This window comes from Motacilla alba, chromosome 1A, assembly GCF_015832195.1.
Source record: "Motacilla alba alba isolate MOTALB_02 chromosome 1A, Motacilla_alba_V1.0_pri, whole genome shotgun sequence".
NCBI lineage: Eukaryota > Metazoa > Chordata > Aves > Passeriformes > Motacillidae > Motacilla > Motacilla alba.
This window is the reverse complement of record NC_052031.1, coordinates 2,423,122-2,437,789: the sequence shown is the minus strand read 5'-3', so window position 1 is coordinate 2,437,789 and position 14,668 is coordinate 2,423,122. Positions and strand designations below refer to the sequence as shown.

At 45.4% G+C, this 14,668-nt stretch overlaps 1 protein-coding gene across 3 annotated transcripts in view; it reads right to left on the bottom strand.

The window, feature by feature from the left end:
* Positions 1-608: 608 nt before the first annotated feature.
* CHCHD3 (coiled-coil-helix-coiled-coil-helix domain containing 3) overlaps positions 609-14,668 on the bottom strand; it is a 137,323-nt gene continuing 123,263 nt past the window's right edge. For all 3 annotated transcript variants that reach the window (XM_038153211.1, XM_038153212.1, XM_038153213.1), the window contains 2 exons: positions 6,184-6,319; positions 609-1,300 (listed from right to left, as the gene is read on the bottom strand). In XM_038153211.1, coding sequence (XP_038009139.1) covers positions 1,274-1,300; positions 6,184-6,319 — 163 coding nt within the window. In that variant the 3' untranslated portion in view covers positions 609-1,273. The remainder of the gene's footprint in view (positions 1,301-6,183; positions 6,320-14,668) is intronic.

Sequence of the window (14,668 nt, the reverse complement as noted above, 5' to 3'; positions counted from 1 at the left end):
AGCCTCGCTGCTCATTTGACATCATTACTTCCACTATTGTGTAAAAAGTCTTTTCTAGGATTGCTCGGGACAAGGAGTGTGGCGGTTTTTACCTGATGAAAAAGAATTAAAGGAGACTGGGTGCCTGCACAAAGCTGGTTTGGAGATTTTAGGGAGTTTCTGCCCTTTCACAGAATCCCAGAATGGTTTGGGTGGGATGGGACCTTAAGACCCTGTCATTCCAACCCCCTGCCACGGGCAGGGACACCTTCCACAAGCCCAGGTTGCTCCAAGCCCCATCAACCCTGGCCTGGGACACTGCCAGGGATGGGGAACCCACACCCTCTCCAGGCAGCAAGAACTTGTGCTGCTCCATTCACAAGCATTTCCCAAGGAGGGGAGTGGTGCTGGATAAATCACAACACTCCCATCACGTGGCATCCTTTGAGGTGGCTGTGATGGAAAACAGCTCAATCCAAGCCCCGCTCCTGACACCGGGGCTGGTTGTGCATGAAAGTCTGTGCTTGAAAGCTTCAGCAACAACATCTGCTGGGGAAGTGTGATTGACACAGCAGAGGGAACACCATCCACCCCCGAGGAGTGGGAAGGGAGACAGACTGCAGCATCAATCTTGTGCATAAAATAGATTTATTGTTGGTACAGTGCGAGGCATTTTCGTCAGGACTTGATACGAGCGAGGAGCACAACAGAACCATCCCATGGGAATAAAGGCCATGGAGCACCCAAAGCTTTGGGACACAAACATCATTCCAGCAGAAGGCCTGCAGAGAGAGACTTCACCAAGCCAGGCCATTTGGGAAATAAGTTAAAGCACAATTTACAATTCTACAAGTGAGGAGAACTCTGGCACCGGGAGCGGGGGCTGCTCCGAGGAACGGCCGCGTCCCGGTGCCGCAAGGGTTACACCCCTGCCTCTGACAGAGACGTTTCTGAGGAGATCCGACAGTGAAATAGCAGCATTTGAAGGATATTTCCCCTCTCTGAGGTCAGAGAAAGGCTCTTTTCTTTCCCTTCCTTCAATCACCAGTAAGTGGGCTTTGATGCGGCGGAGCAGCGGCCTCGGACGGGCGAGCCCTGATGGAACAAGATCCAGGCCTGGCTTCCTGAGCGCTCCTGCTGATTGAGCCCTGAGGATGCTGCCCTTCAAATGGCTCTTCCACTTCTTCTCTTTACTGGGCTGCAAATGGGCCGCTGGGTCTTTCTTGGGGAGAAAAAAAAAAAGCTCTTCTGCTGAAATTAGTTGATGGTCTTGTGCTTGATTCGGACAATGCCTTTATCCTCCTCTCCCAAGCATTCTCTGCTGCAAAAACCATCAGAGGGGAGGGGAGAGACAGGGAGAAACACACATTTCAGTAACTCCAAGTTATTCTGAAGTTTGGCTACAATTCCTTCCTAGGACCTGCAATTTTTTAAAATAAAAGTGCAGAACAAGAGACGTTGTTGATAAACACATCATGCCAGGAAGCAGTCTGAGGACTCAACAAGGCACTGGTTTGGAGGCCTCAAGTCTCACTAATGATCCATTTTCATCTCCCCTCATGCTCTCATGGCTTTAGTGCTGTGGCTATTAAAGGAAATTAAAACACCTGACCTTACAATGAGAAAAATCCCATTCCCAGCAATTAAACTCTTGAAGAAAAATATCCTGGAAAGATCCAACACTGAGCATCCCTTACCTGGCTCCCTCCTGGGTGCTGAGTCGGGATCAAACCCCCAACAGTCTGAACATGCTGCACTCATCTCGGCCTTCATTACAGAGCCACAGATCATGGAATGGTTTGGCTTGGAAAGGACCTTAAAAATCATTTAATTCTTTTCACTAGACCAGGTTTCCTGTCCCTGGAAATGTTCCAAGCCATGGCAGGGGGGTTGGAATGAGATGATCTTTAAGGTCCCTTCCAACCCAAACCCTTTTTCTTGCCACAAAACCCATCAAATGAGTAAGGACTAATTATGAGACTCCTTGCAAGAAATGGTAGGAAGAGATTTGATAATTCTGAGGCTTTATGTCAGGAACAAACCCAAATTTAAACCTTGAAATCCTCCAAACAGCTGATTCAGGTGTCTGAGCAACACTACACAGCTTGGAAGTCTGGACTGCATTGTCACAGTCATGGAAATTGGGGAAAATTAACAATAAAAGGAATTAAAACCATGCCAGGTTTGGCTTCAACCAAATTCTTATATTATTCCTAAAAAGGACCCAGTAAACTGTGCTATTCCACCCAGTTCCTGCAAGAGTTAAGAGCTGCACTTAGACTGGATTTTAGGAGAAATGTCTTTCCTAAAAGGATTTGTCCAGCCTGGCACAACTGCCCAGGGGGCAGGGGTGGAGTCCCCCTTCCTGGAGGGATTTAAAGCCCTTTAAAATGTGGATGTGGCACTTGGGGACATGGTCAGTGGTGGCTTTGGCAGGGTTAGGAATGCTTGGATTCCATGATCCTGGAGGTATTTTCCAACCTTAACAATTCTGGCTTTCAAATTCTCCAAGGCATCCACACAAACAGGTGGTGCCTGTCCTTGTGCCCACAAAATCCTCCAGCATCCACAGAGAAGAAGAAGAGGCTGATGAAATAAAAGGAGCCAGTTTCGTGCTCTTTGGGTGCATCTGCAAACAAAAATCTGGGGAAGTTTCATCTCTTACCAAAATCTCCAATCCATGGCACCCCCATGGAGACTTCTGGAAAGTCAGGAAGGATTCTCTACCTGGGAAATTCCTTTTTGCACAGGAATTACAGACTCACCCCAAGCCATCTCTGGGCTGAATATTAACTTTTTGTTGATTTAACACTGCACAAGTTAACAGAGGAAATCCCCAAGGGATCTGAGAAAAAAAATGGGCTACTTTTGTTTACTGTCCTAAGGAAAGAAACTGCAGATATTTGTTCATCATATCCATATTTCTGCCCACAAAATTTCACCTTCAGACAAACAGGAGTGTTCCAAGCCTTGCTTTGGTTTTATCTACATTTTGGGGCTTTTTAGTGTTTTTTCCTTGCCTTTTAAAATTAATGCATTTAAAATATTTCCCTTTTTTTTTTTTTTTTAACCCCATGGAGAGAAGCTGGTCCATAATAAACCTCCTTCAATGAGGGCAGTGTTAAATGATAAATGATGAGGTCTTTTTGTTGCATTTCAATTCAGTGCTTCCAGTTACACAAATTCCATGTATTTTTTCTCTTAGAAATTGGTATCAAGTAAAAATACTGGAGGATGAGGCTAAAATCCTGGTTTTATTCTATTTAGGATGCATAATTAAGGACCCACTTGATCCAACAAGTTAAAATAGTGCTTACATTATTTATTTACACTTTATCCAAGGCTAAAGAATAACATTTTGTAGCCAGGCTGCCAGGCACCAGCAGCTGCTGGTATTGTTATTTTAAGTACTCTTAAACCTCACCTGCTTGCAGAGACCTGAATCCTTCTGGAATTCAATGGTTTAACAGGAAACTCTTGCACAGATTTGTTAAACCATGGACTAGTCGTGTATTTATGTAAGAATTAGAACTTCTTGTAACCCAGGAGGGGGAAAAATTGAGAAAAACACCCCCAAAATGTGTATTTTAACAGTTCAAGTCCATACCCATGGCTGGAGAACCAAGAAAAAGGAATAAAAAGCCATGGATGGTCTGGCTGGAGTTACTTCAACATAAATAAATGCCAGACACAATCCAAATATCTTCCCCTTAATGGCTCCATTAGGTTAAGTTTTCCTCTCCATTACTGGCATTATCATTATAATAACATGCAAACATTAATAACAGAGTTTAATTTATCTCCCCAGCTTCTCCTGACTTTGGGAAGAGATTTCAAGGGAAGATACAACAATGTGTCAAACCCCTCTGAATTAACAACTCTCTGGGCTTTTCTGAAGAGGGGAGAAAAGGACAGATAGAGACATGAGATTACAGACAGCATGAGAAATAAGGAGCACACAGAAGAGAGGGGGAGATAATTATAAGCAAGATAGGAAAGAAAGAGGAGTCAATAAATTCAATTTATGAAAAGCACAGAGTGTGCTCAGCCCGAGCACAAGTGCCCAGACTCACCGCCAGGAAATCGGATTAGTTCACTTATTTGCTTTTCAATATCTTGCTCTATTCCCTCTAGCAAATTTTCTTCTTCCTTTGTTTCTTGTAGCCAGTGTCAGTTAAGTTTTTCATTTCTGAATCTGCCATTTATCCCCCTCCTCTGGCTCCCAACCAAGCACACAGAGAAGGTAATTTTGAAGTGATTTTATAGCAGAGTTTAGGAATTATTTCAAAGGAACTGTCTGGACATGTGGGCAAACAGTGAGTAAAAATAATTACAATTACAGCTGCAGCACGTGGAGGATGGGCTGGAGTTCATTATGACAAACAATTGCTCCTGCTTGCAAATATTTCCATCATAAAAGGCTTCTCCTTCTCTGTTATCATGAGAGAAGCCTCTCTGAATTCTCATCTTGAAGCATGTGTGAAACAGAATAAGAAACATTTAGGAAACACTTTTAACTACTTGACAGGCTCGGATGAAGATCTTCAACAACAACAACAAAAAAAAGGTGTTTAAAAGGGTTCAAAAACCTAATGCTCATATTCATGCAATTTGCTTTTCCTGCACCTTCTGAACATGAATTAATTCACCCCCATCAGAGTCTTCAGAAGAAATTCCTATCAGATACAAACTCAACTTAGAGCTTAAACATGTCTAAGTAATTAATCCTTTTTTTTTTTCTGGTTACTTTAAAAAATAATAAAAAAAATTTATACATGCAGTAAATTAGTGCTGCAGATGCTGCAGGGCCAAAGGGAAATCCACTGGAGAACAAAAACCAAACCAGGGAACAAGAGGAAACAGCCTCAAGCTGCACCAGGGGAGGCTGAGGTTGGATATTGTGCAAGATTTCTTCACTCAAAGGCTTGTCCAGCCAGGGCAGGGCTGGAGTCCCCATTCCTAGGGGGATTTCAAAGCCATGTGGTTGTGGCACTTGGGGACAAGGTCAGTGGTGGCCTTAGGAATCTTAATGATTCTGTGGTTCTCATGTTATTCACTGGACTTCTCCTATAAAAGGAGACTGGAGCATTCTAAATGGGCAGGAGGAGAAATCATGGAAGGGTTTGGGTTGGAGGGGACCTTAAAGCCCATCCAGTGCCACCCCAGCCATGGGAGGGACACCTCCCACCATCCCAAGCTGGCCTTGGACACTTCCAGGGATGGCACAACAAATACCAATAAAGGATAGAATAAAGGAATCCAATTGGAAGGGACAGGGAGCTCTCAGGGACTGAGGGACAACGAGCAGTGTTAATTCCAGCAGATCTTTGGGAACACCAGCTCGAGGCTGCAGCATTTGAAAGCAAAAGGTCACGGGGAAGGATCAGAGGCAAAGTCCCGGGGATTTTCTGCCCAGGCAGAGTTAAGCCCAGGGAAGGTGATTACCATGATCAAACAGCAGCCCTGCTCGCCAGGTCTCCACTGTCGCATAAAGATGGGAGTCCCCACGTGCTCAAATATTAACTCACAGATTTGGGCAGAAATAAAGATCAACAGACTGATTTAAGCACTTTTTACACATCCTGCATGTGGGCTGCGAGCACATTTCCTGCTTTGTTTAACACAACTGAGGTCAATGTATGCATTTCTGCATTTGAAAGATGCAAGCTGATGAAAAAGAGTAAAACTGAAAAATTGTAGCTTCTTTTAATTTAATGATTTACGTATTACTGTTATCTTCCTTCATGCTGCACTAACAAAGCATAAAGATTTTAATTGGCAGTGGCATCCACACCCTACAAAACTGGAAGAGAGAAGGGCAAGAGCAGGTAAAGGGCAGTTTTAGAGCCTTGCATAACACAAGACAGAAGAAATCAAGAATTCCAAGTGGTCACCAACGTAGTTTGAGACATCCACGAGTTTCTCACATTTATGGCAAAGACTACCAGGTATTTTAATCCCCTTGTTTTACTGCTAAAACTGTAGATAACAGGAAACATCTGCCAACAGCAAGAGCTGCTACACTAAACAACAGCTTCCCAGGGGAAGAGATGGAAACCTGAGCATTTAAATCAACTCTGAGTGGTCTCCACAGAGCTCTGGGAACGCACGCACTGGGAAACGCTTAGGCATGGAGGAAGTACTAATGGGAAATTCCTCCACTCATCATTCCATCATTTTTCAGTGAGATCAGGCCCAGCTCACCTGTTTGGCATGATTGACACAGTGCAGGTACTGGCTGGCCAGGGCAGAGCAGCTCAGGGTCTCCTGGGCATGTTCCCGGTAGCACTGGAGGATTTTATCCTGCAGCTCCCCACAGATGGGGTGGGACTCGTATCTCCTGTGGGAACAGAGAACAGCTTCAGGGTTTCCTTCTAAAAACATCTCAGGAAAGACAAAAAAAAACTTGTATTATTTTATTATTATTATTATTGAATCTGGTTGGGTTGGAAGGAAGTTGAAAGCACATCCAGTTCCATCCCCTGCCACAGCAGGGATACCTTCCACTATCCCAGGATGCTCCAAGCCCCATCCAACCTGGCCTTGAGCACTTCCAGAGGAAAGAATTCTTCCCTGTGAGGGTGGTGAGGTCCTGGCACAGATTGCTCAGGGCTGCCTTGATGGCTCAGGTTTTAGTTTTTATATTTTTCACATTCTGTGCTGCTTCAGTGTATGGGTTTGGGATTCATATTATGGGATGGTGAGCTCTCTGCACAGAGCAGGGAGACAGAACAATTCCTGCTCCAGCTGGGACCAAGGACAAATGAGCCAAAGCTCAGGCCAGGAGCACAAACAGCGTGGGCTGCAGAGAGACAAACAAGCAGGGTGGGAGTGCCTGGGCTAAAGCTGGAACGGGACAATGAACTGCAAGGGGCAAATGGAGCAGAGCTGAGCCAAGGGAGAGACCCCGGGAGCGCTCGTGCATTTTGGGGCCATTTTGGTTCCTCTTGGCTGCAGCCCTGGCTGGGCTCTTGTGCTGCCCAAGGTGGATCCATGGAGGAGATCCTTGGAATAAATCCCTGCTTCATTCTGTAACTCTGCCCAGCCTCTGTTCTAGCTCAGCCTTCTCAAGGCATCACCCCCATCCCTGGAAGTGTCCAAGGCTGGGCTGGACGAGGCTTGGAGCAGCCTGGGATAGTGGAAGGTGTCCCTGCCCATGGAAATGGTGTTGGAACTGGGTGATCCTTAAGGTCCCTCCCAACCCAACCCCCTCTGCGATTCTGATTCTCATTTTGCTGATTGGCCCAGGCAGGTTTCCTCCAGCAGGGAAATGAAACACAAAGCACAAATGCTGCTCCTCCGGGGAATTGATTTCTTGACAATCACTGAAGACGTGGTGCTAAAATAAAGAGAATGTTAAGTCACCTTGATTTTGCAGCATGTACCTATATAAAAAATCTCTTCCTCCTTTCATTCATTATCTGAATCTGTGAAATCTAAACCAGAATTTAAATGCAGTCCCAGGTGCTTCCACACTTTATGATCTCCAAGTTCAAACTTCTGCAGACTCTTACGGAGGAGGATTTTCCCTTAATCCCCCCTCTGCTGAGATCAGCACGTGCTTCAAAGGCATGCAAGGCATCAAAATGTACAACCACAAACTGCTGCACATGGAGGGAGGGTGGCAAGGTCTGGATTGGGACAGGGAACACGGAAACAGCAGGGATGTTCTTTGTAGACATGTCCCAGCAGTGATGATTTAGGTCCAACTAAACCAGAGCTCGATTAAAATGCCCAAACTCCTGGTGTGAATTGATAAATCAATACAAGAGAGCCTGAATTAACTAAAAATACCCACAGTAAACCTTGCTGTGCCTTTATTCACAAGTGATTTTAAGGTGAACTCTTATATACAGGTGAAGAGAGAACGGAATGGGCTGCATAAATTCTGTCAATGTATTTAGAGCCATTTCAATGGGGGAACTCTCTAACCCGTGATAAAGAGCTTTTGAGTTGTGGGGTTTTTTCCCAGAGTTATGCCATCAGTGACCAAAATCCAGGTATAATTCCTTATTTGAATGTTCCAAAGGATTCTGTGCATTGCCAACCATATGGGAGCCCTGTGAGACACATCATCTCCTGCCCCTCACTGACTTGTTCTCGCACTCTGACTTTTTCCTCCCCATTCAGGGGGGATTTTTGAAAACCTGCTCTCAGCTCTGTCCTTGTGAGAACACAGCCACTTCCTTGAAGCCAACCGAGTCCATTTCCTGGATTAATCTGAGGGTGAGCACTGTCTCTGTATTGATCAGCTGTGCTTGTTCCACTCCCCTAATGCTCTGTTGGCACTTTTGGGAAAGCACTAAATGAAATTACTGCCTGGCATTAGAGGGCCATAAACCACAGGCTGCAGGATCTCCTGTTGGGAAAGGAGGTTCCCTTGTGCATTATGGGAACCCCTCTGAAGGGTTTCCCATTGATTTCTGTCAGGGATGGATCACAGCACTCCCAGATGGATGGTCAGAAACAACAGCAAGGAAACTCCTCCAAAGGGGAATTAAATATTTCCCTAACAGAGAACCTCCTAAAGCTGCTATGATTACGTCAATTAATACTTAAATGGGATATCAGGAAGGAATTCCTGGCAGGGATGGAATTGCCAGAGCAGCTGGGGCTGCCCCTGGATCCCTGGCAGTGCCCAAGGCCAGGCTGGATGGGGCTTGGAGTACCCTGGGATACTGGAGGGTGTCCCTGCCATGACAGGGATGGATCTGGATGGGCTTTAAGGTCCCTTCCAATCCAAATCATCCTGTGGTTCCATGAATAAACGTCATTTTACAGAAGTATTTAAGAGTCTGTGGGGTTTGACTGAGGGAAAAGCTCGTAAGAAAAGGTAAATAGTGCAAACCCAGCAATTATGTGGAATCTATTGGGGAAATGTGGAGGTTTTAAATGCCTGAGTGGATAAAGAAACCTGGTCTGGTCCCAGGCAGGGCCAGGAGATCCTCAGAGCAGGAGGTCCCTTTCCTGAACTATCCCATGTCCTGAAAGAGATCTGTATTTTGTGACATGCAGCAGGGAAAGTGTCACCAGAATATCATGGAATGGTTTGGGTTGGAAGGGACATTAAAGCCCCTCCAGTGCCACCCCTGCCATGGGCAGGGACACCTCCCACTGTCCCAGGCTGCTCCAAACCCCAATGCCCAACCCTGGACACTTCCAGGGATGCAGGGGCAGCCACAGCTGCTCTGGGAAATCCATCCCAAGGCCTCACCACCCTCCCAGCCAGGAATTCCCTCCCAATATCCCATCTCAATCCCCCCTCTTTCAGTTTCAATCTCTTGCCCCTTGTCCTATCATGACCTGCCCCTGTAAAATAAATAAGATTGTGTCCTACAGTGTATTTATTTAATTAATTGATTAAATAATTAATTGCTCAGGGGTTTCACAACTAAATTGAAGGAAAACCACAAACCATGGGAGTGCAGCAGGAATGCCAGGGAATGCTGACAGATCTCCAGCTCAGTGCAACTCTAGAACTCCTTAACACAACCAACATCTAACCAACACCCAAAATCTCCAATCTTGTGCTTCTCTCAGCACAAGTCAACATGGGCAGCAGCCACGTGGCACGTGAGGAACAGCGTGGTTTTATTCAGTTTGCAATTCCTTGATCTGCTTTCCCTTCTCCAGCTGCTCCTGAAGCACCTCCCATGCCAGAAGAATCTTTCAGTGCTGGAATAAACCTCGGAGGGAGCTGCGCACCCACCTTTTCCAAAGAGCTGATGCATCACAACCTCATAAAGGTAACAGGATGAAAACACAAAAGGGAACGAGAGAGAGACAGTCTTAAAAAGAAATATTCTATGCTAAAGCATGAAAAGAAAATTTAATGAAGGGAACTTTGTACTCATCTGGGCTCTCTCAAAGAGCATAGCTTATTGTGCTCCTGGGGGCTTGGGGAGAGGAGCCCCTTCATGGCATTCAAACAAAATGTCTACTAAAGAGGAAATTTGAAATCACCACGGTGAGCTTTGCGAGTTTCGTGCTAAAACTGACACTCTCACTGAAGGAATCTGAATGGCTGATGAGTTTCCAGCTGTGCAGGTATCTGGCAATAATCCCCCCCAGATCAGGACTTCAAGCAATTGTCATAAAATATGGGGGGGGGAAAAAAAAATAGCAACAAAAAAGGAGAGCGTGAGATAAAAATAGTGCCATGAGATGGGCAGGAGTACCCAGGGCTTAATTTAATTCCTCATTAAAGTGCTGACACCTATCAAAGGCAGCTGATTTTATTTGGGTAACCCTTGGCTACTTCTGAAGTGCTGAATTAAACAGAGCAGGCTGATGCTCTGTGTCCGAGCAGCCCAACCCGCAGCTCTTTTAAGATCAAATCTTGCTGTGCTTCCTCCCCAGAGCAGCTCAGCACATCCAAACCACAAACTGGGGGTGGTTCCCAGCATGGGGCCGTGGCTGGGGAAGTCCAGGGAAGTGTTCACTCGAGAACAAAACCCTACAAATGAACGTGATCCCACTGAGCCCCAGAGCAGCAGCACAGGAGGGTGCTGGAGAGGATGTTCTGACCTGGTTTGTTTGGTCCTACTGATGGAGGAGAGGAGCCACGCTGTGACCAGCCCTGGCAGAATGTAAAATAAACAACAAAAAAAAAGGATGGCGTTTCTTTTCTCAGTGTTCTCAGAATAAACACAAGGATAAGGAAGAACAAATGGATGAGAACAAATGGGGAAACAAAAGGAAACTCGGGCAATCCACAGCCTCGAGGTGGGCAGCCCGTGAAGTGTGCAACAGCTGAATTGTTTTCCGGTGATTTATGAAGAGCCAAGAGGGGTTTCAGAAGGATTCGTGGGAATTTAATCAATTGACATTGTCTGTGTCCAGCATTCCTTCTGAGAAAGAGCAAAACGTGTTTCATGGAATCATGGCATGGTTTGGGTTGGAAGGGACCTTAAAGCCCATCCAGTGCCACCCCTGCCATAGGCAGGGACACTTCCCACCATCCCAGGCTGCTCCAGCCCCAGTGTCCAACCTGGCCTGGGACACTGCCAGGGATCCAGGGGCAGCCCCAGCTGCTCGGGGTATTTTGGAAATGAGACTGAAATTGAAATGGGGATGAGTGAGGGGTAAAGGTGGAGTCACAGGTGCTTCAGAGAGAAGTCAGCAGGGAACTGGAAACAGCAGGGAAGCAGAAATGGGACAGGCAGGGCTGGGAAAGTGAAGAGGTGTGATTTTCTTGGAGAACACTGGTGAGGAAGCCAGCAGCAGGATGAAAGGGGATGAGGTGAATTTGGGGTAGGGAAATCTGCAGCGCTGCTTTCACCAGACACAGTCTGGGCAAGATTCTATTTCTTTTGGCCAGGAGGAAAAAAAAAAAAAAAAGTGAAATAAAGGTTGGTAGCCAGAGCAGAGATGGATTTAGCTGAGCAGATGGACAGGAAAGGCCACAGTGGAGGGGTTTTGCATATGGAGGCAGCAAGAGAAATGTGAGACCCTGAAGGAAGGGCAGCTCCAAGCTGAAGTGTGGAGGACACCTCTGAAACAGCAGCAAGGCCTTTGTGTCCTCCACCACCACCACCCAAAAAGATGCTGGTGAGAGGATTCTTCTTTTTTTAACATTACCTCACCCAAAAAGCCTCTCCTGGCAGCATCGCTGCCGAGTGAATCCACAGGACGGGTTTGTAGCACAGAAAATAACTGTAAAACAGAACCCAGGGAAAAAAAAGACAAAAGGGCACATGGTAATGAAGGTCCTCATTGCTGCACCATTATTTTTAGTTTTTCCATTAATTGACTCTTTCTATTAAACTATTTTTAAAGCTTGTTTATGCACATGCAGTAGGTGAGGACTCGAAGGCGCGCTGCGGAACGCGTGAGGCACAAACCAAACGGCTCCCTTCTTCTCCCAGTGCTTTGGGAGGAAGAACACAGATCTGACTGCTGAATATCTACAAATGCTGGTCCCTAATCAAGCTGTGCCCACACAGCCCTCACAATCACTGCGTGGGAAGTGCTGCCAGCAAAAGATCAAGTACTGCAGAGTTGATTCTTGCTTTTATTTACACTCGGGTGCAGAGTGTGACTTCTCCAAAAGGTGTCAAAGGAAGAATTTTCCTAATGAATCTCTGCTGAAATGCTGGAAGGGAACCACAGTGGCTTCTGCTCTGCAACTGAGAATGTAAAATCGACAGAGGAATACTCAATAAATGACTTAAAGGTTGGAATACAGCCTACTCCACCTTTTGTGCTACTCACAATCAAGTCCAGTGTTAATCCTCCCTGTGTTGTTTTATATCCTTTCTCCAAAAACCCCAAAATCACAGGGAAATGTTTGTCATCCTCTCATTTATTTCATCTCTTATCCAGCTTGTCAAAAGCAAATAAAGATCCATTTCAAACATTCTGACCTTGGGAAGGGAAGGGAAGGGAAGGGAAGGGAAGGGAAGGGAAGGGAAGGGAAGGGAAGGGAAGGGAAGGGAAGGGAAGGGAAGGGAAGGGAAGGGAAGGGAAGGGAAGGGAAGGGAAGGGAAGGGAAGGGAAGGGAAGGGAAGGGAAGGGAAGGGAAGGGAAGGGAACTGGATGGGCTTTAAGGTCCCTACCGACTCAAAACACTCCAGGACTGAGCAATTCCACATTTGCACATGGAAAGGTATGCACATCCTTGAAGCCTTTCTTGGGCAAGGACTGAAGAGGAAGACAACAGGATGAGGATCAGGGAAAAATATCCTGGTTGTGAATCCTAATTTGTTGGATGAACTGGTTGCCAAGGAAAATCTTCAGGCCCTCAGGGCACCACATGAGGAGCAGATCTCTTCAGCCTAGAGAAGGACAACTGCAAGAGCTGGATCTCAATTATCAATGAATTACAGGATGAAATCATCAATGGATTACAGACAGAGGCAGCCAGACAGGTTTCCTCGCAGTGAGTTTACAATGCAAAAAATAATCCAAACCTTTCCCAAAGAACAGCTAATGAAAAGCTGGGACTCACTGTCAGAGCATACTGGGGTTATGCAAAGCACATTTTGGTTCAAAAACAATTCCACAGGAAGGTGTGAGGTGCCCAGCAAGAGATTACAAGCAAGATCTGCCTCAGGAAAGCCCCACAGCACCACCTGTTTGAAGGCAAAATGGTATCATTGAAGACTTCCCTCATTTTTACAGCATTCCCTAAAAGCCCACTCCCAGCTCAGGAGACTCTGATCTGACCTGCTGTGGTTGCCTAAATTGCAAATATCTCAAGAAGCAAGCTATAAAATGAAGACAGGATTCCCATCCACCCTGACAGACAAAATGAATTTGAATACTTTTATTTAAACTGATATGAACTGATTTGCATGATCCCAAACCACTATTTGTTTATAAAATTCCCCTCCCCTCCAAAAATAGAAGAGAAACCCTCTTCAAATCCAAAGCACACCACCATTAATGCACAAATGTACACTCTCCCACAGCTGGCTCCTGCAGCTGCAAAGGGAGCAGTGGGTTGGAATTACCCAAATTTAGGATGCACTTTTCTTTTTAGCTTAAGGGACAGTTTTTAGTGAATAGCAGGATACCAAAATAAACAATCACATGGCAATGATACAAATTCCTTCTAACAGGGGCATGGATGCTGCTACAAAGTAGGAAAGAGAATTTAGCAAGGCTTTAATTAGAAGGAACTCAAGGAGAAGCAGTTTTATCTCTGTGGAATATTTTGTAGTACCTAAATGTTATATATAGAAATATATAGAGAAACACTTCTTGGCCTTGCACAGATCAAACCCAGCTCCTAATTTTGAGAAGTTCAGAGCCAAAGAATGATTCCAGATGTAGCCAAGCCTGTCCCACCACTGCTGAGGACAGAATCCAAACTCTTCCCAGCTCCAGAGTCCCATCAGCTCAGCGTGGATGGAGCCAACCCCTCCAATTCCATGATTCCATGAACAGCAAAGCAACATTTGCATCCAAACCTCATCATGTCAACCCAGATCACAGACTATTTTTAGAGTTTGCATGTGGTATCACTTGAGCTCAGCCTCACTGACCCCAAAAAGAATTATTTAATAAAGAGTGGCAAGATTCCACTTGGCTGTTCAGGAGAACACAAGTCAAGGATCATCACTGCCAACACCACCATGTGCTAGAATTCCTTACTATTTACTCCTAATAAGGAATCTGGAGGGTGTTTCTGAAGGTTTAGGGAAGCAAAGGAATCAAAGCTCTCCTCAGCTCCAGCTCCAGCTCGTGGAAAGGCAGATCCAGGCTCTGGGAGACTGAACTGATGCTTTGCTGATATTTCTCATAGAAGTGGCTGATGCCAGTTGCAGGACTACTTGGATATATTAACTACCATTACATGATAGATTAAACCTCAATATTTCTGATTTTTAAAGGAAAAAAATAATTCTGCAACAGTTTGAAACTTGCTTCTATGTGAAGGTGTCAAAAAATACAGAGTTTCATCCACTTAAATGATCTATTTTAATGTTATCCCTGTCCCTGCATTAAATTTTCCACAGTAACTTTACATCACTGTGTGTGCAAAGCACACAGACACACACACAAAAAAAATCCAGACAGATCCAAATGAGCAGCATAAACCAAACTCAGGACAGCAAAGCACACTGTGGATTTATCACTGCCACTTATTTCCTAAGAGCTACAACTCACTACAGGCTTTGTAAAGGCCTAACATCACACCCTCATCCCCAAACCCTGGTGATAAAATCTTCACTGAGCCTCACAC